Source organism: Eleutherodactylus coqui, chromosome 2 (genome assembly GCF_035609145.1).
Source record: "Eleutherodactylus coqui strain aEleCoq1 chromosome 2, aEleCoq1.hap1, whole genome shotgun sequence".
Lineage (NCBI taxonomy): Eukaryota > Metazoa > Chordata > Amphibia > Anura > Eleutherodactylidae > Eleutherodactylus > Eleutherodactylus coqui.
The window spans coordinates 218,174,064-218,198,997 of record NC_089838.1 but is presented as its reverse complement, the minus strand read 5'-3'; the positions used below and the strand labels follow the sequence as shown (position 1 = coordinate 218,198,997).

At 44.4% G+C, this 24,934-nt stretch overlaps 1 protein-coding gene across 4 annotated transcripts in view; it reads left to right on the top strand.

The window, feature by feature from the left end:
• Positions 1-24,934, top strand: part of OTUD7A (OTU deubiquitinase 7A) — a 204,036-nt gene that overhangs the window by 128,360 nt on the left and 50,742 nt on the right. For all 4 annotated transcript variants that reach the window (XM_066592497.1, XM_066592494.1, XM_066592496.1 and 1 more), the window contains 2 exons: positions 18,559-18,741; positions 20,810-21,028. In XM_066592497.1, coding sequence (XP_066448594.1) covers positions 18,559-18,741; positions 20,810-21,028 — 402 coding nt within the window. The remainder of the gene's footprint in view (positions 1-18,558; positions 18,742-20,809; positions 21,029-24,934) is intronic.

Sequence of the window (24,934 nt, the reverse complement as noted above, 5' to 3'; positions counted from 1 at the left end):
AAGCCTGTCGGCACTGTCGGTTGACAGGCGGGTACGCTTATCCGTGATGATTCCTCCAGCCGCACTAAACACCCTCTCTGACAAGACGCTAGCCGCAGGACAAGCAAGCACCTCCAGGGCATACAGCGCGAGTTCAGGCCACGTGTCCAGCTTCGACACCCAGTAGTTGTAGGGAGCAGAGGCGTCACGGAGGACGGTCGTGCGATCGGCTACGTACTCCCTCACCATCCTTTTACAGTGCTCCCGCCGACTCAGCCTTGACTGGGGAGCGGTGACACAGTCTTGCTGGGGAGCCATAAAGCTGTCAAAGGCCTTGGAGAGTGTTCCCCTGCCTGCGCTGTACATGCTGCCTGATGTCCGCGCCTCCCCTGCTACCTGGCCCTCGGAACTGCGCCTTCTGCCACTAGCGCTGTCGGATGGGAATTTTACCATCAGTTTGTCTGCCAGGGTCCTGTGGTATAGCATCACTCTCGAACCCCTTTCCTCTTCGGGTATGAGAGTGGAAAGGTTCTCTTTATACCGTGGGTCGAGCAGTGTGTACACCCAGTAATCCGTAGTGGCCAGAATGCGTGTAACGCGAGGATCACGAGAAAGGCATCCTAACATGAAGTCAGCCATGTGTGCCAAGGTACCTGTACGCAACACATGGCTGTCCTCACTAGGAAGATCACTTTCAGGATCCTCCTCCTCCTCAGGCCATACACGCTGAAAGGATGACAGGCAAGCAGCATGGGTACCCTCAGCAGTGGGCCAAGCTGTCTCTTCCCCCTCCTCCTCATGCTCCTCCCCCTCCTCCTCAACGCGCTGAGATATAGACATGAGGGTGCTCTGACTATCCAGCGACATACTGTCTTCCCCCGCCTCCATATCCGAGCGCAAAGCGTCTGCCTTTATGCTTTGCAGGGAACTTCTCAAGAGGCATAGCAGAGGAATGGTGACGCTAATGATTGCAGCATCGCCGCTCACCATCTGGGTAGACTCCTCAAAGTTTCCAAGGACCTGGCAGATGTCTGCCAACCAGGCCCACTCTTCTGTAAAGAATTGAGGATGCTGACTCCCACTACGCTGCCCATGTTGGAGTTGGTATTCCACTATAGCTCTACGCTGCTCATAGAGCCTGGCCAACATGTGGAGCGTAGAGTTTCACCGTGTGGGCACGTCGCACAGCAGTCGGTGCACTGGCAGATTAAACCGATGTTGCAGGGTCCGCAGGGTGGCAGCGTCCGTGTTGGACTTGCGGAAATGTGCGCTGACCCGGTGCACCTTTCCGAGCAGGTCTGACAAGCGAGGGCAGCTTTTCAGAAACCGCTGAACCACCAAAAGACGTGGGCCAGGCATGGCACGTGCGTGAGGCTGCCAAGCTGCAGAGCCGCCACCAGGTTACGGCCGTTGTCACACACGACCATGCCCAGTTGGAGGCTCAGCGGCGAAAGCCAGCGGTCGGTCTGCTCTGTCAGACCCTGCAGCAGTTCGTGGGCCGTGTGCCTCTTCTCTCCTAAGCTGAGTAGTTTCAGCACGGCCTGCTGACGCTTGCCCACCGCTGTGCTGCCACGCCGCGCGACACCGACTCCTGGCGACGTGCTGCTGCTGACACATCTTGATTGCGAGACAGAGGTTGCGCAGGAGGAGGAGGAGGGTGGTTTAGTGGAGGAAGCATACACTGCCGCAGAAACCAGCACCGAGCTGGGGCCCGCAATTCTGGGGGTGGGTAGGACGTGAGCGGTCCCAGGCTCTGACTCGGTCCCAGCCTCCACTAAATTCACCCAATGTGCCGTCAGGGAGATATAGTGGCCCTGCCCGCCTGTGCTTGTCCACGTGTCTGTTGTTAAGTGGACCTTGGCAGTAACCGCGTTGGTGAGGGCGCGTACAATGTTGCGGGAGACGTGGTCGTGCAGGGCTGGGACGGCACATCGTGAAAAGTAGTGGCGACTGGGAACCGAGTAGCGCGGGGCCACCGCCGCCATCATGTTTTTGAAAGCCTCCGTTTCCACAAGCCTATACGGCAGCATCTCCAGGCTGGTCAATTTCGCTATGTGCACGTTTAATGCTTGAGCGTGCGGGTGCGTGGCGGCGTACTTGCGCTTGTGCTCAAACAGTTGCGCTAGCGACGGCTGGACGCTGCGCTGAGAGACGTTGCTGGATGGGGCCGAGGACAGCGGAGGTGAATGTGTGGGTGCAGGCCGGGAGACGGTCGTGCCTGTGTCCTGAGAGGGGGGTTGGATCTCAGTGGCAGGTTGGGGCACAGGGGGAGAGGCAGTGCTGCAAACCAGAGGCGGTGAACGGCCTTCGTCCCACCTTGTGGGGTGCTTGGCCATCATATGCCTGCGCATGCTGGTGGTGGTGAGGCTGGTGGTGGTGGCTCCCCGGATGATCTTGGGGCGACAAACCTTGCACACCACAGTTCGTCGGTCGTCTGCACTCTCAGTGAAAAACTGCCACACCTTTGAGCACCTTGGCCTCTGCAGGGTGGCATGGCGCGAGGGGGCGCTTTGGGAAACAGTTGGTGGATTATTCGGTCTGGCCCTGCCTCTACCCCTGGCCACCGCACTGCCTCTTCCAACCTGCCCTGCTGCTGCACTTGCCTCCCCCTCTGAAGACCTGTCCTCAGTAGGCTTAGCAAACCAGGTGGGGTCAGTCACCTCATCGTCCAGCTGCGCTTCCTCCGAATCCTTTGTGCGCTCCTCCCTCGGACTTACTGCCCTTACTACTACCTCACTGATAGACAACTGTGTCTCATCGTCATCGTCCTCCTCACCCACTGAAGGCTCTTGAGACAGTTGCCGGAAGTCCTCAGCCTCATCCCCCAGACCCCGGGAACTTTCCAAAGGTTGGTCATCGGTCACGACAAACTCCTCCGGTGGGAGAGGAACCATTGCTGCCCAATCTGGGCAGGGGCCCGAGAACAGTTCCTGGGAGTCTGCCTGCTCCTCAGAATGTGTCATTTTAATGGAGTGAGGAGGCTGGGAGGAAGGAGGAGCAGCAGGCAGAGGATTCAGAGTTGCAGCAGTGGACGGCGTAGAAGACTGGGTGGTCGATAGATTGCTGGATGCACTTTCTGCCATCCACGACAGGACCTGCTCACACTGCTCAGTTTCTAATAAAGGTCTACCGCGTGGACCCATTAATTGTGAGATGAATGTGGGGGCGCCAGAAACGTGCCTCTCTCCTAATCCCGCAGCAGTCGGCTGCGATACACCTGGACCAGGAGCTCGGCCTGTGCCCACACCCTGACTTGGGCCTCCGCGCCCTCGCCCCCCGTCCTCTAGGCCTACCCCTACCCCTCAGCATGGTGTATTACGAGTAGAGCAGAAACAGAACGCTGTAATTAAATGTGCCGCTTATTGGCCTGTGGTTGGAGGCTTACTTCGCTTATGGAACGCACAGCAGAGCCAGGAAACAATTATGCGCAAGCCTGTAGTGAGACGTAGGTGCGTATGACTGAGCTACTGGAATTCACAGCGCAGAACCAGTCAAGTGGCCAAAGGCCAGTGGTAGGCCTTAAGTATTTTGCATCTATTTTTTTAAATGGTGAGCTGAAACACCAGACAGACCCTGTATGCAGCGTATATTATGTAAACTGTTTCGCTCTGGCGGGATGACGGCGGTGATGTAACGGGCACAGCAGAGCCAGGAAACAATTTTGCGCAAGCCTGCTGTAACGCTTAGCTGGTTATTAATTATGACTACTACCCCCAGCAGACACGCAGTACACTGAAGACTGTCACAGGCAGCCCAAAGATAGTATTTTTCCTCAATTTTTTTGAAAAAGCCCACTGCCTATATAGCCTGAATATCTCTTTCCCTGCCTCACCAGTACTGCCCCTATACTCTGTAAAATGACTGCAGACTGAGAACGCTATGGTCTGCATGCCCGATATACAAAAAAAAATAATTGTGCAACACTGCTAAAAGCAGCCTCCACACTACTGCACACGGTCAGATGTGGCCCTAAGAAGGACCGTTCGGGTTCTTGAAGACGAATATAACACCTAACACTCTCCCTATAGCAGCTACAGCAAGACAGCACTTTCCCTGATCTCTGTCAGCATGCATCTGTGGCGAGCTGCGGACAGGGCAGATTTTAATTCTCGGGTGTCACCTGATCTCCCCAGCCACTCACTGCAGGGGGGTGGTATAGGGCTGGAACGTCACAGGAGGAAGTTGTAATGCCTTCCATGTCTTTCTATTGGCCAGAAAAGCGCTCAAATTTCTCAGAGATGAAAGTGAAAGTAACTCGAACATCGCGTCGTGCTCGTCTCGAGTAACGAGCATCTCGAACACCCTAATACTCGAACGAGCATCAAGCTCGGACCAGTACGCTCGCTCATCTCTATTAGGGATTAATTTGCTTGTTAGCCTTATAGCTTTGCCTGTTAATGCTTCCATGTTACCACTGTAACATGAAAGCATTAACAGCTAATACAGTAAGACTAACACAAACGGCAATCCCTAACCCTACCCCTGCAGCCCCGGCAAAAAGCTATCCAGATGCTGCTGCTAGGACCTTCTTCAATGTAGCCAATCCGGAGCTAGGGGTGTAACTGGCATTCCTGCTTCAATCCCCTGCCAAACCCCTAGCTTCCGGTGGCGTCAAGATACAATACTACCATCACAATATTCTGTTTATTTCTACTTGAAATCTGGAAGTAAGCTTCACTGAAATGCATTCTCAAATCCAACTCGTGGACCAGAGTGTCGTGGTTCCTGGATAAGGAGCAGGCTTTTTTTCCCTAATTTCAGGGCGCACCTCTCTCGTCTAGCAGCAAATCTTTCAGGATATTCAGATTTTGAGAAATCATAATCCGTAAAGTAGGTGCAAGGATATTGGATGTTTTTCTCGTGCGCACTTGAACTTAAATGGTGTTGCTTAAGTGGAGTTTTATTTGAGAAAACCTTATTTTGAGTAGCATAATAGTTTGGTCTTTAATTAAAAGGATTTTCCAAAATCTGTTTGTATATACACTACCGTTCAAAAGTTTGGGGTCACATTGAAATGTCCTTATTTTTGAAGGAAAAGCACTGTACTTTTCAATGAAGATAACTTTAAACTAGTCCTAACTTTAAACAAATGCACTCTATACATTGCTAATGTGGTAAATGACTATTCTAGCTGCAAATGTCTGGTTTTTTGTGCAATATCTACAAAGGTGTATAGAGGCCCATTTCCAGCAACTATCACTCCAGTGTTCTAATGGTACAATGTGTTTGCTCATTGGCTCAGAAGGCTAATTGATGATTAGAAAACCCTTGTGCAATCATGTTCACACATCTGAAAACAGTCTAGCTCGTTACAGAAGCTACAAAACTGACCTTCCTGTGAGCAGATTGAGTTTCTGAAGCATCACATTTGTGGGGTCAATTAAACGCTCAAAATGGCCAGAAAAAGAGAACTTTCATCTGAAACTCGACAGTCTATTCTTGTCCTTAGAAATGAAGGCTATTCCATGCGAGAAATTGCTAAGAAATTGAAGATTTCCTACAACGGTGTGTACTACTCCCTTCAGAGGACAGCACAAACAGGCTCTAACCAGAGTAGAAAAAGAAGTGGGAGGCCGCGTTGCACAACTAAGCAAGAAGATAAGCACATTAGAGTCTCTAGTTTGAGAAACAGACGCCTCACAGGTACCCAACTGGCATCTTCATTAAATAGTACCCGCAAAACACCAGTGTCAACATCTACAGTGAAGAGGCGGCTGCGGGATTTTGGGCTTCAGGGCAGAGTGGCAAAGAAAAAGCCATATCTGAGACTGGCCAATAAAAGAAAAAGATTAAGATGGGCAAAAGAACATAGACATTGGACAGAGGAAGACTGGAAAAAAGTGTTGTGGACGGATGAATCCAAGTTTGAGGTGTTTGGATCACAAAGAAGAACGTTTGTGAGACGCAGAACAAATGAAAAGATGCTGGAAGAATGCCTGACGCCATCTGTTAAGCATGGTGGAGGTAATGTGATGGTCTGGGGTTGCTTTGGTGCTGGTAAGGTGGGAGATTTGTACAGGGTAAAAGGGATTCTGAATAAGGAAGGCTATCACTCCATTTTGCAACGCCATGCCATACCCAGTGGACAGCGCTTGATTGGAACCAATTTCATCCTACAACAGGACAATGACCCTAAACACACCTCCAAATTGTGCAAGAACTATTTACAGCAGAAGCAGGCAGCTGGTATTCTATCGGTAATGGAGTGGCCAGCGCAGTCACCAGATCTGAACCCCATTGAGCTGTTGTGGGAGCAGCTTGACCGTATGGTACGCCAGAAGTGCCCATCCAACCAATCCAACTTGTGGGAGATGCTTCTAGAAGCGTGGGGTGCAATTTCTCAAGCTTACCTCAACAAATTAACAGCTAGAATGTCAAAGGTGTGCAATGCTGTAATTGCTGCAAAAGGAGGATTCTTTGACGAAAGCAAAGTTTGATGTAAAAACAATGTTATTTCAAATACAAATCATTATTTCTAACCTTGTCAATGTCTTGACTCTATTTTCTATTCATTTCACAACGCATGGTGGTGAATAAGTGTGACTTTTCATGGAAAACACAAAATTGTTTGGGTGACCCCAAACTTTTGAACGGTAGTGCACATATTATGACCAAAATGGAACCTGTGCAGTTCTTAACATAAGCTTTACACTCGGCAATTATCATCCAAATAATTGCTGAAAATGATGAATTGGGGCAATAAGTCAATCCCTGTAATTGTGCCAACCAACTGGGCACTGAGTCAGAAATTGCTCACTTGTCGGAGTCTCTAGGTTTTTAGCTAACCTAAAAACCAAGTGAATATTGGCCAGTGTAAACAGGCAGTTGACTGCCTGTTTGCAGTGAATGGAGGAGGATGGCCGGAAGAGAGTTTTGGCCACTCCGCCTCTGTTCTGAACAACTGTTGCTTCTGTGTGAGTGCACAGGCGCAATAGTCGGGAAGGCTGTCAGGCGCCTATGCTCCCAATAGTTGTCCTGTGTAAAGTGGCCTTTCACAGGTTTTTTAAAATTATTTTTATATTTTTCAGTGACTATTACTTGCCTTCTTGTTATTTGGACTCCATTGGAGCACATACAGTATATGATGATAGCAGCTTAGAAGCAATGCATACAGGAAGTCTGGGGGAAGTCTTGTAGAGCCTCGTGTGGCTCTCGCTCATGATCTGAAGGTTGTGAGTTCAATCCCCGAAAGGTTCAGGTAGCTGGCCTCAAGGTTGACTTAGCCTTCCATTCTTCCGAGGTCGGTAAAATGAGTACCCAGCTTGGTGGGGGGGTAATAAATAAATTGCCTGGAAGCGCTGGCAATTATTTATATATATATTTATATTTATTTTTTTTAACTCTTAAATCTGTAGCTGCTATTACTTTGTACTTCCCCCATACTTTAACCAGTTCTCCCTCTTTAGATTAGCTACTGTGTTTAAGCACTATCATTCTGTATCTCAAGCTTATCAGGAGGTCAGACCTCGCATAAAGTAAAGAAAAATGGGCAGGAAATAGATGGGGTTTCCCATTAATGCAGCGGTTTATATTCTTTACATTGATGAGCTGTTTTCTTTGGGACCCACCCTTGGCCCAGATCAGTGGTCTTACTATACATTACTAGGTGTAGTTCTCTTCCTCCTCTAGTTTCCCTTTTTATAGTGCAGGTACCAGCTGTTGAGGCCCCCGATTGGAAAACACATAGTGGACAATAGCTGCTTAATACGTGTTTTAACAGAAACTGCTGGATAGAATTCCTGACTGCTTCATAGAAGAGAAAAGCTGCTTCTCCTTAATGGCACAAGTATTTATTATGGAAATTTGATATAAAATAAAGCCAAAGATAAGACCAGACGGCCAGATTTGAATGATATGTTTAGAAGTCTCAGATCTTTCTTTAGTGCCTTTTCAGCTTTGGGCTTCATTTATATTTAATCCATTTAGGCAACATTTTGAGACTTTAAAATCCAGCAAACAGAATTGCAATGAGATTTACTTATTACAGGCTCCATGTCTTGCCTCTGTTCCAAGAGAATGTATGCCAGGTTTACATGATGTACTTTTCATGTTGTCAACTGCTAATTTCCACTAATGGCACTTGGCAAAGTCCTCATAGTCACACTGATTGCCTCTGCATCCTAAATATATTTGTATTCAAGCACTTCTCAAATTGAGTGAAGTGGTAGAATGCATGTCACAAGCAAATTCAATTACTTATTGATATAGATTTCCCTTGGCATCTGATCTGAGCTCCAGAAGCAGCTCTTTAACTCCGGCTCACTTTACTTTCCAGCAAAGAACTTTTAAGAAGAGCAGGTAATTCGAAGAGATGGCTATTATGTTAAAACATCATTTTTCTACTTATACTCTTATACTAACTCATTCGCTAGTCACTGTCAACCATTCTGCATCCTCTCTGATCTAGTTTTTATACGGAGACTAGCAAAGTAAAATAAGTGAACTCTTTGGAAAGTTAGAGCTTACTGTCAGAGTTGTGTCAAGATTAAAGGTCACTGGATAACTTTCAGATCCATAAAGATCTGACTGCCGGTACCCACAATGATCCTGAGAATGGTTCCTGCATTAATAGAGTGGCTCCATTCACTTCAGTAGGACTGAGGCTGAGATAGCCCAGCACTTGAACTCTATCTCTGACAGTCCCATTAAAATGAATTGAGAGGCGGTTTGCTAGCTTGTCTGCCGCTCCATGCAGCGAACTTTTGGATCAGTTTGAGTTGGATCCCCACTGATCTGAAAGGTATCCTGTGAATAGGAGACAACGTTTAATGTTGGCACTACCCCTCTAATACAGCAATGCGTAGTAGGATGCAGGCAAGCCACAATGTTGTATAGCACAGGTGGAGCATACTATACTTATGTCAACAGCCATTCATGTACATTAACACTGAACAGGCGTCTGCATACCTTGTTTTTTGGATAGCATAGTGTAGCATACTTTTCAATACAAAGGTATACCCCCATAATTGTATACTGCTGTCATGGAGACATATGCAGTTATATGGTGTACAGCTGCATAGGTGTAGCTATGGGGGATGCAGGGATAGCAGTTCCTACTGGGCCCGGCCTCCTGTCCATAGTATGCGTGGATTTTTCATGCAGATTTCTGCAGCAGATGCACTGTGAGTCATCACTAAATTGATTCTTTTTTTTATTGCATGCAGGAGATCGCGGATTGCATTTTTTTTTTTCCGCACGGATGCATTACGGATCATCTGTGCAGAAAAAAATTGCAAACCCACCTCCCTAATTGATTTTAAACTTCAAATCTGCAAATGTGTTTGCGGATGCACTGTCGATCATGAGCTCCCCCATACAGATGAATGGAGCACATTTGCGCGTGATTCACGGTAAAATGGAGCATGCTGCGATTTATTAGCTGCGCATGGCATCCGCAAATCAAATAAAAACAAATCCGCAAGTGTTAAATGAGGTGCGGCTTGAATTGCGGGTGCCACATGCGGATTCCACAAATCAAATCCACTCGTGGACTTTGGGCCTTAGAGGGGACCGTAGGCCCCTCAATCACATAAGAGGATGCCAGTATTATAAACACTACATGGTAGGTGGGGGGCCTTGTTACAGAATTTGCATTGGGACCCAAGTGCTTCTGGTTATGCCTTTGTACAGCTGCATACGTAGTTTTGGTTGGCATATTTTCCTGTTGTCTACACCAATCATGCATTGTTGCCAGAGATAATTCTGTTCCTACTCCTATAATCACTTGCTGTTAGTATTGACTGTAGCGTAATCAAAGGGCTTCCATCCTCCGGCAAATACAAGATTAGAAACTGCACCAATGGACTCCTTACTTCAGCACTAAACTGCAGCAGACCACCCAGCCTGGTCAACCCCACCCAACATCACATAGTAATGCAAACCCAGGCAGACGTCGGCATACCCAAGTGTCCTACTAATGCCTGTGTTTGCATCGTCCTGATAGTGTCACGGACATTGCCATGTACTGTATAAAAGATCATCACATTTTACCAGCTGTTAGAGCATACTTGGCCATGTCTTAACAACCACATGTATAAGTAATGCCATAGGGCGTTATATAAGGGTGCGTAGACCTATGCCAGCACATTATTAGTTAAGCATAGAAATGTGCACATATTTATGACCCCACAACTGTAAACTGGTCATGTTTTTAAGGAGGGTAGGTGTACTATACGGACTATGTCATATTAGTCTTACTTTACTTTATGTAAAGTAATACTTATCCTGCGAAAAGAGAAGGCCTCATAAGGCCGCCTGCACACGGCAGAGCCAGATTACACATGCAGGAGCCCTCAGCGGAATCGGGCTCTGACCCTGGCCAGCGACCCTGTGTACCTGTCTTCTCTCTTCATAATCTGTACTGCTGATGGTCCGGACAGCGAGCCGCAGACATGTGCAGTACAGATTTTTTCTTTAATTTATTTTTTTTTTTTTCCTGTGCCATTTCTAGGCCATGATGCGGGTATCTGCGACCTATCTGCAATGTCAATTGTGGAAAGGCCGCAGAAATGGAAACCGTTGTTGCAGAATATGCCCCAAAATAGAACATGCTGCAATTTTTTTCCTCCGCAAGCAGAAATCGCAATTTGTTTCTGCACGTGTGTGTAGGAAAAAGCACATTTCAATAGCAGGTCATGAAGTGTATTTGGTGCGGATGCGCCGTGCGGATGCCTGTTACATCAATTAAAGAAAAGCAGCCAAAAAAAAACTTCAAAAATCGCAATTTGCTTTTCAAAGATACAGCTTCTCCATAATGGGTCCCCCGTGCGGGCTTTCGCCCCTCATTTGTACAAAAAAAGAGTATTATTTGCTCTTTGTTTTGGATGAAGCTAGTTTGCATACTTTTTTTTTCTCGTGCATTGCCTGAAAACAAGCATCCATATGCCGTCTGAGTCTCTTCATGGAGAACCAGAACAGCTCTGTCTCAGGACAGAACCGAATAGCACTGACCGGACCCCATTGACTATAATGAGGTCCTTTTAGTTCCACTCAGCTGCCTGCCTTTTGGACTGAAGAAGCAGCTCTGCATGCAGCACTTTGTCCTCCGGTATTTTGATCCGGATCTGCGACAGATCCTCCAACCAGGCCTATTCCCCTCCCTGCCCAGAGTTTGGCCTTCATAGTTTATACACTTGTATGTACAACTTTATACACAGCTCCACCATCTAATTACTAATAAAGTGGATACATCTTCACAGTATTTATTTCTGTGATCTAATTTGCTCAGTATTATGTCACAGATCAAATGTAAATGTTTGCTCAGTGTTTCACACAATCCGAAAATAGAGTGAAGTGTTACCAAAGCCTTCTTCTGTGAATGTGGTGTTAATGGACATACATCACGGACTATGAATGTGAGTGCTGGAAAATACAGCTCATGTAAGGTGTAATGGGGAGAAAAGGGGCCTAAAAACAGATATTACTCCATTCTAGAAATGTTTCTTGTATCTGGAGTCGTGCTGCAGTGGAACACTTCAACTGTTTTAGTATGGTTGGGATTCATTGTGACAAAACTACTAGAAGTCCTAAAGTACCCAGAAAATATTATTTAGATTAGTGTTTTTAGGCCTCTAAAGGACGGTGAACCAGAAGGAAGATTTATAGGACATGAAGTAGATATTTTCTGATGTGCGTGCACAAAATTATGTATTTCCAGGACTCCTAAAGTGACACTGAAAGATGAAAAAGTAACCTATTCCATTATTATCATCTTAATATAGAAACATTATGCAGCTCTGCAATAAGCATAAAGGCCATATAATCTATAGAAGGCAAAGTAATACATCTATGGGTCTCTGCCAAGCATCTCATCTAAAATGTGCAATAAGGTGGACCTGTGAATTGCTCGCCACCTAGTGGAAGAAAATGAGAACAGTACGCAGAACAGTGTGGCAAAATGAGTCGGACTTTAAGTCTTCCAAGATAATGACTTTAATGAAGAAGTAATAAGGATTCTTGTTGCATATTCAAGATGATAATAATATTGTGAAGGTACTAAAAAGGTACCAGAAACGCAAAGGAAGAAAGTTTTTAGATTTATCTAAAGTCCAAAGTAGAATACATATGCAGTACAGATCTAAAGAGGCATCCCTGTTAAAACTGACTGCTACAGCACTAAGGCCACGTATTCAGATTTTTTTTGCAAGGATAGGATAGGATGATATAATTCGCATTACCTTTCAACAGCTAAGAATCCCAAAAATCATGTATCTGGTCATTCCCTTAACAGATTGCTTCGTTCTTCCTTCTTTTTTTTTCTTCTTCTTTTTTGAATTTTTCATGTTAATTTATAGCTTATTATGCCCTGTTATGCTCTAGATTCTAATGTTGGGCAGCATGGAGGCTGGGCAGCATTGGTTAGCCTTGCCGCTCTGTAGCCCTAAATCCAAATCTGACCAAGGATAAGTTTGTATATACCTCTTTAATTAACATGTGCCAGTATTTGACAAATGTAAAATATAATATGTATATATTGAATAGTATTAGATAAGTTTCCTATTTTTAGTTTCTTGTTGCTACCTGGAAACTCTAATAGGCAGCAGTTAGTCTTGTTTTTTTCTTTAAATCTGATTGTTTGCCTTTGCATTTAGTATTTTGAATACAGAAAGGTTTGCATTGATCATTAAAAGGGGTTATCCACTTGGAAATGATCGCCGAGACTTAGGATAGACGAGGGTCTGCAGCCTGGGATCCCCGCAGATCAGCTCTTTGCTGGGCCCATGCGCACATACACTAAGTAGATTTCTGCAGAAAGCAGACGGCTCTGTTCTCACTGCAGTTGTCAGGCTTGGTATTACACAACAAGTTCCTCTTCACTTCATTAGAAACCTTGCCTGTAATTCCATGTTTGGCCACAACAGTGAGAACGGAGCTGTCTGCAGAAATTGGCTCCATTTACAAGCACACTGCGCAGGTAACCGCTGATTAGCAGGGGCCCCAGGCAGTAAGTATTTGCTGGTCTGCTATTGATGATCTATCCACAGAGAAGCCATTAATAGTTTACAACCAGACAACCCAGTGCTGTTAGTGTTCAGTGATGAGGGGACTTCCCACAGGGATGAAGAAATCCCCTGCCACAGCTGTCACAGCAGTGGTAGAGGAGCGCAATCTTCATGACTCGTCTGACTGAGCCCTTATATAGATTTCCCTCTCTAAGCTTTAGCCACAGCCTCTGTACATGGACGATAATCATCCAAGTACAGACATTTTCTAGTAAAGGCACAAAAGTAGATAGGATTGGGGTAAAATATACTAGAATTGGTCACTGTGGGTAATTTATAGACCTCATTCCCAAAACCAGTTCAGTCCATTTTGCAAAGTTTTTGGTAAACAGAAAAAACTGTAGTAACAAATCTGCTTGTGTTCTGTACTGCGCTCTTGTAGTTCTACCTATCCAGGTGTGTCTGTAGATTCTTTCTTCCATTTGATAGAGTAGCCGACAAGGAAATAAATCTGCAGATAGAACTCATTTTTAGCACTTTTTGAACTGAATTTGTTTTAGGAACTAGCTCTTCAATTATTAAATGTTTGGCGTAATATAAATTCTGTGTGACGGGAGCGTAGTAATGCATGAGCACCTGACGTGTTTAGAGAGAGGGGCACTCTTTTGGGGGAGAGGAGCTTTTTATTTTTCTCATTTTCTTTATATTTTCTTTATTATTTTGCAATTTTGCTATATTATCATTATCTATTTTTTACTATAGGAGATTACAGTACACATTATCTGTGTTCCCTCCTATCCCCTATTCAGATCAGCTCATTAGTTCACATGTAGAGACCTATAGGGGACACAAATCGCATTTCTCTCTAAGCCCTCACCTGCAAAGGGAATCCCTGTGACATCATTACTGACATCACTGGATTCTCTAGCAACCACCCAAATGCAGAAGCAACACTTTCACATTTGGAGACTCAATGCTCTATAGGAATGCGGAGTTGGAGTTCTTCGTGACAAGAAACTAGTTACCTGTCACATGGTCCATGTGACAGCCTGATCCTGCAGATGGCGCTGTATGCAGGAGCACACAGCAGCATCAAACACCGCATATAGTACCGGGCTCCAGGGATAAGAACAAGCCCGCTAGCCCTTTAATTTACTTGGGATGAACAGGAAGGGGTTAATGTTAAAGTTTAACCTTCATAGTATTTTCCAAGTTAATTTTCAGCACAAAACGTATCAATGATATCACTTTATTGACAAAGTCATTAGGAGACCTCTTTGTTCCTGATTTTATACTAGAAGCCGGTGATGAAATTAGGGCTGGTTTCATTACTAATGCTCCGTATTCCAAGAAGACCATAGGGTTACATAATGATCATTAGAACGTCTTACCACGGGAGGACCACTCCGAGTACATTGAATTTACAGACTACTTATGACACATTGGAGGCCAATTAAGATGGCACGACTGCCATCTGTGTTAGTATATAAGAGCCTTATTAGTATTAATACTCAAAGTACCTGGGGTATAGCTCCATAAGAGCATGTAAAAATATGAAGGAACTTTTATGGAATCTGATGTTGTATATATGTGATATTTTGCATGTTTTTGTGTCTTTTTGATGCTAAGATCTTTTATACAGATCTAAGGTTTCCCCATGATAAGTGCCACATGCCTTAGTCATAGAAATAGCGTGCCCATTTGGCTGACACAAGTGGGCTTCTTTATTGTAGACAGAAAGTTTTAAAATAAAAAAAGTTTGGGCTCGTGAGAAACGAAAGTAGGTAACCCAAAGAAAATTAGGACGGCACTTACTCAGGAGGAGGGGGGTGTATGAAACAAGAAGCCCCCTCCTTGAAGTGTTGACGACTCAAAGAATTCCCAGTCGCGGATATTATTGCCACAGGAAAATTTGGATCTTCGTTTTTATTTATTAGGTAATGTTGGCAACGCGTTTCGGTGTATAAAGACACCTTTATCAAGCCAGTACATTAAAAAACATACAAAACATACTCACATTTATAGGAATGCATGTATCACTTTAGATTCCATGGGTGACGCCATCTTTGTGGGCGGGGTTACTGTGATCAGCCCACTGTGACCTAATGAGGGATGAATTATTTACATTAGTTAAAAATGTTATTTTGAATAATTTAATTTAAATTAGTAGTCCTCTCATGCGAATCTATTAAAACACTAAAAAATTTGCATATTATCTAAAAAAACATATAGCATTACTTGGAGTATGTCATTTTAAGTTCATAGATTAACTAATTGAGTGATCATGTGTTATAGCTCATTTAGATTAATAATCTCCTAAAAAGAATACTGATTTGAAATTATTTCTTCCCCTAATCACGGCGCCTGAATGGCCTCTACTCTTTAGTCCTCCATTATGTAAAAATGATGATATAAGAATGCAGGGTCGGCGGCCTGGTACTACTGACCCCTCCCCTCATTCTTTGAGGAGTCGACACTTCAAGGAGGGGGCTTCTTGTTTCATACACCCCCCTCCTCCTGAGTAAGTGCTGTCCTAATTTTCTTTTCACCGGATTGTCGACTGATTTGGGTTACCTTCTTTCGTTTCTCACGAGCGCAAACTTTTTTTATTTTAAAACTTTGTTTGCTTTCCCTTGGGGTCCGTTCTCTGTGTGACTTCCCCCCCCCCCCTCCCCCCATATTGTCATTGCAGCTCTCCTTTCCTGCGAAGGATATGAAAATGCTGAGATGGTGAACCCGCTACTAATCCCTTGGCGCTATCTGAACTGTTGGGATTTCTAACTTCTTTATTGTAGAGTTAATGTGGATGGTAGCTGTCTATGGCTAACTTTAACTAGGCCTAAGGTGACCAGAGAGGTGTGGTCAGGGGGCGGGGCTTACACAACACCATGTGGTTGTTTTCTAGCAGCGATCATTTTGTTGCAGATCATCAGCAGAACGTCTGCTTCAATACCCAGACCATTTGGTGTGGGTTCTGCCGTAGGTCTTATTACATATTTTTATGTTGAAATCACCCCCTCATTGGGGAGAGGTGAATTCCGCAGTGGAAAAGGTGACAAAATTGACATGTTCCGGAATTAAATTCTGCACTGCATTTCCATTTCCGCACCAGTGTTGTGCGGATTTTAGCCACAGCGCGTGGACGAGATTTTCAAAATATTATCCACTTTTACTGCAGAATTTTCAGTAGCTGTAGCAGCAATTTGCCCTGTGTAGTAATGGCATCCCCTATATTTGCTGCCCTAGTAGTAATGGCATCCCCTATATTGGCCCCAGTAGTAAGTGTATGCTATATTGGCCCCACTAGTAACAGTGTCCCCTCCGACAGATATACTCACCTGGTCTTCAAAGTGCCTCTGTCTGCTGCGGGCAGAAGTGTGTGCCCCAGACTCCTTCTCCTTTCCTCCTGTGGAACCAAGGAGGAGGATCCCGGGTGCACACACTGCCGTCAGTATGTGCATCCCTCAGCAGTGCCACTGAGCAATTTACCAGCCGGGGAGCTGCAGCACCTTCATGGAAACCAGACATCCTTAAAGTGGGACAAAAGCGGAACAGACATTCGGAAAGAGGGACAAAGGGTCGTTCTGCATAGAGACCCTTTGGAAAGCCGGACACAGGGTCCCAAAGTGGGACTGTCCGCTTAAATCGGAAAATCTGGTCTACTTAACTATGTCATTTAATATATTAAAGAACCCACAAGAGACAATCCTAGTTGAATACTCATTGTTGTCTGCAGAAAAGACAACTTTTTCTTCTATGAAGTTGAAATTAATATCAGAGGGGCTATCCCAGAATCACAATTCTTTAAGTCTCTAGAAGCTCCCAGATGATGAAAATAGGCATCCTGATGCCTACTGAAAATCAATTACTTCCTCTCAGCAGTTTTTGACACCCTATTAGTGCCTTCTTTTGCAAGGAGCACAATGGACAATCCTTGATTCTGCACTAATATGCTTATTATAGGGAGAAGGGGACCACAAAAGCTAAATTAGGACACACATATGAATGTTTATTTAAAATTCTCCCATTGGTGGTTTCATTGGAGTCTATAGAGCTCTGATCTTCCACCCAGACAGACAGGCATTGCACGTTGATTGTCAGATCAAGCAGCCTTGCAGAGAAGACTTGTACATGATCACCAGGACCTGGGATGCAGAATGGAGAAACATGCATGCGCATTCTGAAGTGCAGGGGATTCACTGGACAAAAGGGGTAAAAAGGGACTCCAGCATGCATGCTTGCGTGGGCTACTGGATGGGCAGATGCTCATGCATGGCTGAAAATGCTAGTGAAGGATTGGAAGATCATAGTGGTGACTTAAGGTTTTAATGCGTATACTCAAGCACCAATGGAAGAACAATTGGAGGTCATATCCAGTAGCAATGGGCAGTAAATATTGACTAGAGATGGGGTCAGAACAGGCTGGATATTTCAAAAAGTGTACATTTTTGAACTTTATTGGGAGCATAGAATTATTTTCTTATATAGAATCCACTGAATCCCCAATAACATCTTGAATACCCCTATATGGCCAACTGTATTAGTCAGTTGGCAATATAGCGCAGTGTCTATAGGATTAAAAATAGCAGTATTTACGGTATAATAGAGTTTTGGGATCTCCAGGCAATAGTATAAAGATGTCCTTTTTATACTTGCACGCTTTCGTTCTAGCTATGTGCTCCTGCAAACTTGCCGCATGATTCATAGAGCAGACTACTGTACTCTCAGTACTCCGCTCTCTTCAGCAAGTGGCCGTATATAAATGATATATTTTGAAATCTGTTTCCCTTCTTGTTTGCAGTCATTGCTTTAGGTTATAGGGCTCATCAGAGCTAACAGGCTGAGGCTTTATTCCCACGAGCGCATATTCGGCGCATTTTCACGCCCGGGCGCATAAACGGTACCCATGTGAAGCATTGATTTCCAATGCATCCGTTCACACGGGTGAATATATGGCACATAAATACGGAACTTATACGCGGCCGGCGTATATACACTCAGCCAAAACATAGTTCTGGAACTATGTTTTGGCCAGTGTACGCCAGCGGGTCCTATAGACTTCTCTGAGAGCAGGGAAAGAGAAGGGAGGGGGGGGGGGGGTCATTTTTGCAGCGTCTAACACTGCAAAAAGCTTACAGTTGCCTCTATATAGGCATTGGAAAACATCCTGAGGATTTTGGCAGAGTGAGGGTTTATCGGGGTGCGGCATATTTTTTCGCTAAAAATGGCGGTCGTGTGAATGAGCGAGAAACCACTGGCCTTGATCGCAGAAAAAAGCCCATTCAGGCTCTTATACGGAGTAAGAGTGAAGACATAAAAACGCCATCGCCATATATGCGCTCATGGGAAAGAGCCCTTAGGTTGTTGATGTTTGCCTTGCACCAATAGAAGCAAGAGGATACAGATAAGTTAATGCACCCTATACACATATAGAGACTTGACCTAGGATGTACTATAGTAGTGGATTTTTGCGTTGGTCAACTACATAGACCATACAATGCCCAAAAATGTCAGCACAAAGAGAAACAAGGAATACATAATCTGGGTCCAGTTTGGGCTTTTTCCATTAATTTGTGATGTGTGTTTTTCATGACTTACGGTAGAGTCCCTAATTAACTTGTGTAATTCTACTTGTCAGGAAAGAACTGGGACCTAACGGCAGCTCTGAGTGACTATGAACAGCTGCGACAGGTGCACACTGCAAATTTGCCTCAAGTATTTAATGAAGGGAAATACTATAAGCAGCAGGACAGAGAAATCACCCAGCATGTCAACAAGATTGAGAGACCAAACCTCCAAAGACAAGAAGACATCGCTCAAGGTAATGGCATTTTCTAGGAATAATGTATTGTGATGCACGCAGAGTTAGATTTATGACAAATTCTCTTTAACCCAACCACCCAGGCCAGCGAACTAAATATTCATCTGTGATGTCCTTGTGACTTCAGTGACTACATATCTGCTAGTTCACATTATGGACTTTATATAAAGATATTGTATAGACAGGAAAATACACTCCTTGTCAAAAATAAATAAATCAAGTACCTAGACGGAGTTGTTATGCTGCAAAACTCGACATGCAGTTACATCTCAGGCAGATCTACAAATTAGAGTTGTGGCGTGATTAGACTAACAGTCTTGATACCTAAGGCCCTAAAAGTTGTTCAATCCTTGGCCTATAAAAAGGCTCTGAGGGTATTTGTATGTAGTGACCACTTTTTCTGCTTGTGTGGAGCTTGTTGACCACTAGACGCCTCTACAACACAACCAAAGAGATTTTGCCCAGCTAACAGTTTAAGAGGGGCGAATTATTGAAATATGAGAAGCTGGATGGGCGTATCGACAAACTGCCCATCTGGGCCGTTCTGATCAGACTGTTAGGAGGTGTTGGGACCCATGGATGCATGAGGGCACACACAAGGCGACCTGGCTCAAGATGCCCTCAATAGACAATCAGTAGTTAGGATTGTCTGATCATCTAAGAAGCAAAAGCAGTTCCAATTGTTTCATTGTCTTCCATCCAGAGAAAGGTGGCACTATTATTGCAGGCCCCTGAGTCTTCCAGGCAGTTGGCTGAAGGACGTTTGGTCTCACGGCACCCTTTACATGTACTGCCCTTGACACCTACAGTCTCCTTGCTTTGCAGTGGTGTCATGAACGATCCAACTGGGCTGCTACTGAGCGGAACTGGGTTGTCTTCAGCAAAGAATCCAGGTTTAGTTTGAGCACTGACTGACGTGTTTTATCTGGAGACCGAAGCGTGAACGCCTCAGTCCTGTCTTTGCTGTGGAGAGGCACACTGCCCCACTGTTGGTGTGATTGCTTGTGGGGCATCGCATACAACAGCCGGTCACCCCTAGTAGTGGTACGAGAGACAATGACAGCTCAGCAATATGTTCAGGACATCTCATGGTGGCTTCCAAGAGGCATTTTGCAGCAAGGTAATGCTCAGCTGCACACCGCAAGCGTGTCACAGGAATGCCTCCATACAGAACCTGTATGCTTCCATGCCCGACCATATCACATTTCACATCCAAGCTAGAGGCGGCCCAATAGGGTACTAGAGCCTCCATTGCCGCCCATATCGCATCTCACATCCAAGCTAGAGGCGGCCCAGCGGGGTACTAGAGCCTGCCTTCAAGTGTTCAGTTTTTTGCAATAATCCTTTTGCTCTGATATTGTAATCACTTATATCAATGTTACATTCACACATGGAAGGTTTCATTCAATTGCAACAACTCCTTCTAGGTGCTTGAATTTTTTGACAATGAGTGTAATTGTAAGCCTGCATTCCATATGTGTTTTGTTCTGATGAAGTGCAATGTGCCTTTTATTCCACTTTTTGTAAGAGACCATTTTTGGATTATATTGTAGTCCTCAGGCAGCAATCAATGACTATTCATTTCAAGAATAGCAGGAAAATTAGTCCCTTACTGGACTATTATTACGAACTAGAATTATTTGTTTTTCCATGACCTACACATGTATCTAAAGGTCCACGTGCACATAAGAGAGGTTGTTTGAACCCACTGACTTTGGCAGGATTGGCCAACTATGATATGGGGCCTTTTAACTCTTCCCTGACTGGTTGGGCAGGAGAGGAAGGATCTGGCACATTGAATTATACATACCCAATTCCTTTGTATTCCCAACAGGTGTCTGGCAGCACCTTCCTCTTATCTCCAAATTGGAAACACATGCACTCTCGACTGAGCTGTGTGTGCATGTGTATGATGGAGTTGGGGGGAATATCTGTTGGACTAATGCAGGGAATTGAATGTGTAAGGGCACCTTCAGTCCTTCAAGTCTTACAGCATACTTTACTATCTCTTTATCTGACACGATATAAAAACTGTTCAAAAATGAATTTTCTTTGTTCTGTTCTTTAGAGAAAAGACTATCCAGAGGCATATCTCATGCTAGTTCAGCCATTGTATCTCTGGCTCGGTTGCATGTGGCCAACGAATGCAGCAGTGATCCTTTTCCTCTAGAAATGCCCATCTATACATTCCAACTACCAGACCTCAGCGTATACAGCGAAGACTTTAGAGTTTTTATAGAACGTGATTTAATAGAGCAGTCAACAATGGTGGCCTTGGAACAAGCAGGTAAGTAACATGGCTTACAGTACATTGGACTTGGAACTCCATTATGAACACACTGCTAAGTGTTTGAGCTGTCCAACAAGTTGTTTCCCATAAAAAGTAAAGGGACAAGACCCTAAAGTGACAAACAATTAAGGAAATGTCTTTGTTCATGTGATTGCATAACCATATGACTATGCCAGCATTAAGAAACCTCACAAGATGAGGACCTTACCCATTCCCTCAACCACTCAATGCATTTTTCTTGTCAAAATGAAATACATTTGGTGTAACAGATTCAATTAAATTCACATCTGTGTTTTGGCATTCCATCTTTTTGTTCGGTGATGGGAACAAGAAAAAGGAATTTCAGCCAGAGGCAGATCCATTCTATGACTGAAACCAATGGTACCCAGAGGACTCCATTGGCTATAATGGGTTTTGTAGGATTTTGAACTGGGTCTGCACCAGGGCTCTGATAGAGGCTATCCCACAGGTGTGAAGTGAGGCACATAAATAAGGTTTCCATAATGTACAGAGTAGTGTTGTACCTTGTACACATAAATAATTCTGCTACACATTGCTAATGAGGAAAGACCCCGTTACACAGAATGACGACCTGCAAAAGATTAGTTTAAATAGTTGTTGTCCCCAAGATCTGTTATGCGATTTCTGTTGTAGTTTTGAGCATAATTTATTGCTTATGCCTCAGAGAAAGCTCTGGCTGTTGCAGTTTATTACAGTGAAGGCAGGAGCATGTTCCTTCAAGTGAAAAGATGTGAAAGTGCAGGGGGGCTTGTTAAGGAAGCCGTGCACTGATGAGCATCCTGGACCAGAGTTGTCAGTGCCTCCCCTTATGCAATTCCACATATTCTCCGAACATCTGTCACATGCGTACGGCGGATGAAGCTCTCTCCATATGTGGTGGGTGTCAACTGTGTGATACCTGCTTGCAATAAATAGCCAGGATCGCAGAGAATTCCAACTTTAGCTACTTAATCTCTTAGATGCTATGGCCAGTATTGACTACGGCATCTAAGTCTTTAAATTGAGGAAGAGGATTCAATTGAATGGGACAATGCTGCAGCGCTCAAATAGGCACTATGCAAAGTATGTTCTGAGTACGAACCAGACTACAACCCAATGCAAACATAGAACAGGCTGTAACACACATGAATGCTGTGGCCCCTTCAAGCAGCTGATTAGTAGGGGTATTGAGAGTCAGACCCTGACTGATCAAATATGGATGACCTATCCTTAGAATAAAAGACCAGATAATGCCTTTAAGCTACAGAATAAGGCAATTATTTTATCATATTCTTCATCCTTGTGTTTTTATGCATTTATATGTTAATATGCTCTTCTATTATCTATATAAAACCATCTATTATTCATGGGATAGCCCATGAATAGTAGATCAGCAGGAGTCTGTCTCTTGGACAATCAGCTGTTTGCCAGGTTGGTGTGCTGGTGCACTCAGCTGATTTCTGCAGTAAGCAGACACCTCTGGTTTCACTGCAGTGGCCAGACTTGGTCTTGCAGGCAGAGTTACAATTAAAGTGAATGGTCTGCAATACCAAACCTGGCCACTGCAGTGGTAATGGAGTTGTGTGCTTCCTGTAGAAATCAGCTCAGTATATTAGCACACTGGGCCGGCAAACAGCTGATCAGCAGGGGACCTGGGTGGCAGACTCTCGCTGATCTACGATCAATGATTTGTCCTGCAGATAGACCATCAATAGTTTACAACTGGACAACACGGTTAAAATCAAAACAAATGTTTCCCTTGTGCTGTCACTAAAAGACTGCAGTTATCATACAGTCATTATTCTATTTGGTCCATGAATGCGCTTTCTTTTTGAGTAGTTCTAGACAGACCAAAAAAGGTTTTGTGCCAGACCTTTGTCTTTATAGAGTAAGGCTGCTTTTAGCCAAGCAGATTCTCATTTGATCAAACAAATGACGTTACTGCTAGCTCGTTTGCTCTAATGCAGCCTCTTTAGACAGGCAGGCACCTTGTCGGCTCGTTCAAACAAGCTTCACATTCACTGTATAAAGGCCCATTTACACACAAAGATAAGCTTTCCAAGGATTGCTAGATTTTGCAATCTATTAGCGTAAAGTGTTAATGGCCATTAACACTTTATCATCTACATTTGCATGTAAATAGACCTCCAGGAGCTGTTTACAGAGCCCAGTGTGTGATTTAATCACATGCCAAGCTGTGCACCCAGCTGCATTATTCTCTTTGTGGCTGCCACCAAATTGCAATGTTATCTGCCGACTCCCATGGAGATGACATTTGATCTATTGAGAGATACTTTATCTCTCACTAGCTAAGTGATGGATTTTAAGTTCACCTGAAATTCACCGTTCAAGTGAAAATGAATAATGCCTGCATTTACATGTAACGATTATCGCTAATTTTCTCGAATTTTGAGCGATAATCGTTACTAGAGATGAGCGAACCTACTCGGACACGCCCCTTTCTCGCCCGAGCGCCGCGATTTTCGAGTACTTCCGTACTTGGGTGAAAAGATTCGGGGGGTGCTGTGGGTGAGTGGGGGGTTACAGCGGGGAGTGGGGGGGGAGAGAGAGCTCCCCCCTGTTCCCCGCTGCTACCTCCCGCCACGCCTCCCCCCGGCGCCCCATCAAATCTTTTCTCCGGAGTACGGAAGTACTCGAAAATTGCGGTGCTCAATCGAGTAATTACTCGAAACGAGTATATTTGCTCATCTCTAATCGTTACGTGTAAATGGGCCTTAGGCGAATGAGAGACTGAATGAGTGCTGTTTAAATTGAACGATCAGTGAATGAGCCAAAAAGCTCATTCACTAATGCATGAAAGCTTTTTATGCATAAAATGAACGACACGTCTTTGGCTCACGTTTAGACCAAAGGATGATCGTTCACTTTCACTCGTTTAAACAATTTTTTGGAACGATAATACTGGTTCTGCTTAGTGAAAGGACCTTAGGCCTCCGTGTGGCGGGCAGTTACGTGAGACTGTTTACATTTGAAGACCGCATTTGACTACCAGGAATTGAACCGATAATGTTAATCCTGGATCTTCTGGAATAGATTTTGCATGGGTGATAAATAATTGGATACGAGACCAGAGTCTCCCTCCTGTCACTTATGCCTGCTGTGGGAATATAAAACTAGTTAATTTTTTTTTCTTTTTTTCATTTTATTTTGTTATGGGAAGAGTTTCAGGTCGATAAATAATTTTTAAGATCCCATTATTTTCTTTTAAAGCATCTAATCTCTTAAGCATCTTGTTGTTGATGTGATGTACAATCTGTTGTGAGGAGGCTAAAGAATGCCACATTTCTCATTACCGTTTCTTCACCGTTCTTTACATAAGGGATTTGGCACAATAGAAGAAAATGGGCCATTTTGCAGAGGACTTTCCGAGTCTGCACCCAGGATTCTTGTATCCATGCAGTCCCTTAGTGACTAGTAGTGGAAGAAGGAATAGAGGGGTTGTAGATAAGCAGCAGATGGGAAGTCACATGAAATGTCCAGCTCATTTGTCCATACAGGACAATTACTCTCATTTATAGTTCTAAATAAGGAGTATTGTTCCCCTTAGCAGCCGCGCTCCGGAGGACACTTTCCAAGTGAAGGCTTACATTCGATCATCTAATCCGTTGCTATAGAAAACGCCTTCACTCATAGTAAGACGTCTACATTTTTATACTAGACCTAAACCATAGCTGTCGCTGGCAGTCTTTAAACTTTATGGAGACCTTTGCAGAATAAAAGTGAAGTAACTAGGATAGACTTGATTGAAAATCTCCTATTGTTGTGTGTCTTCAGCTCCTAAGCATGTGTAGGCTGTTCCCGCAGCCATATGCCCTTCCATCTGCCACCTTCTTACTAATGTACATTCAGTAGATCAGCAAGACATAGAGAGCAGATGAAAGA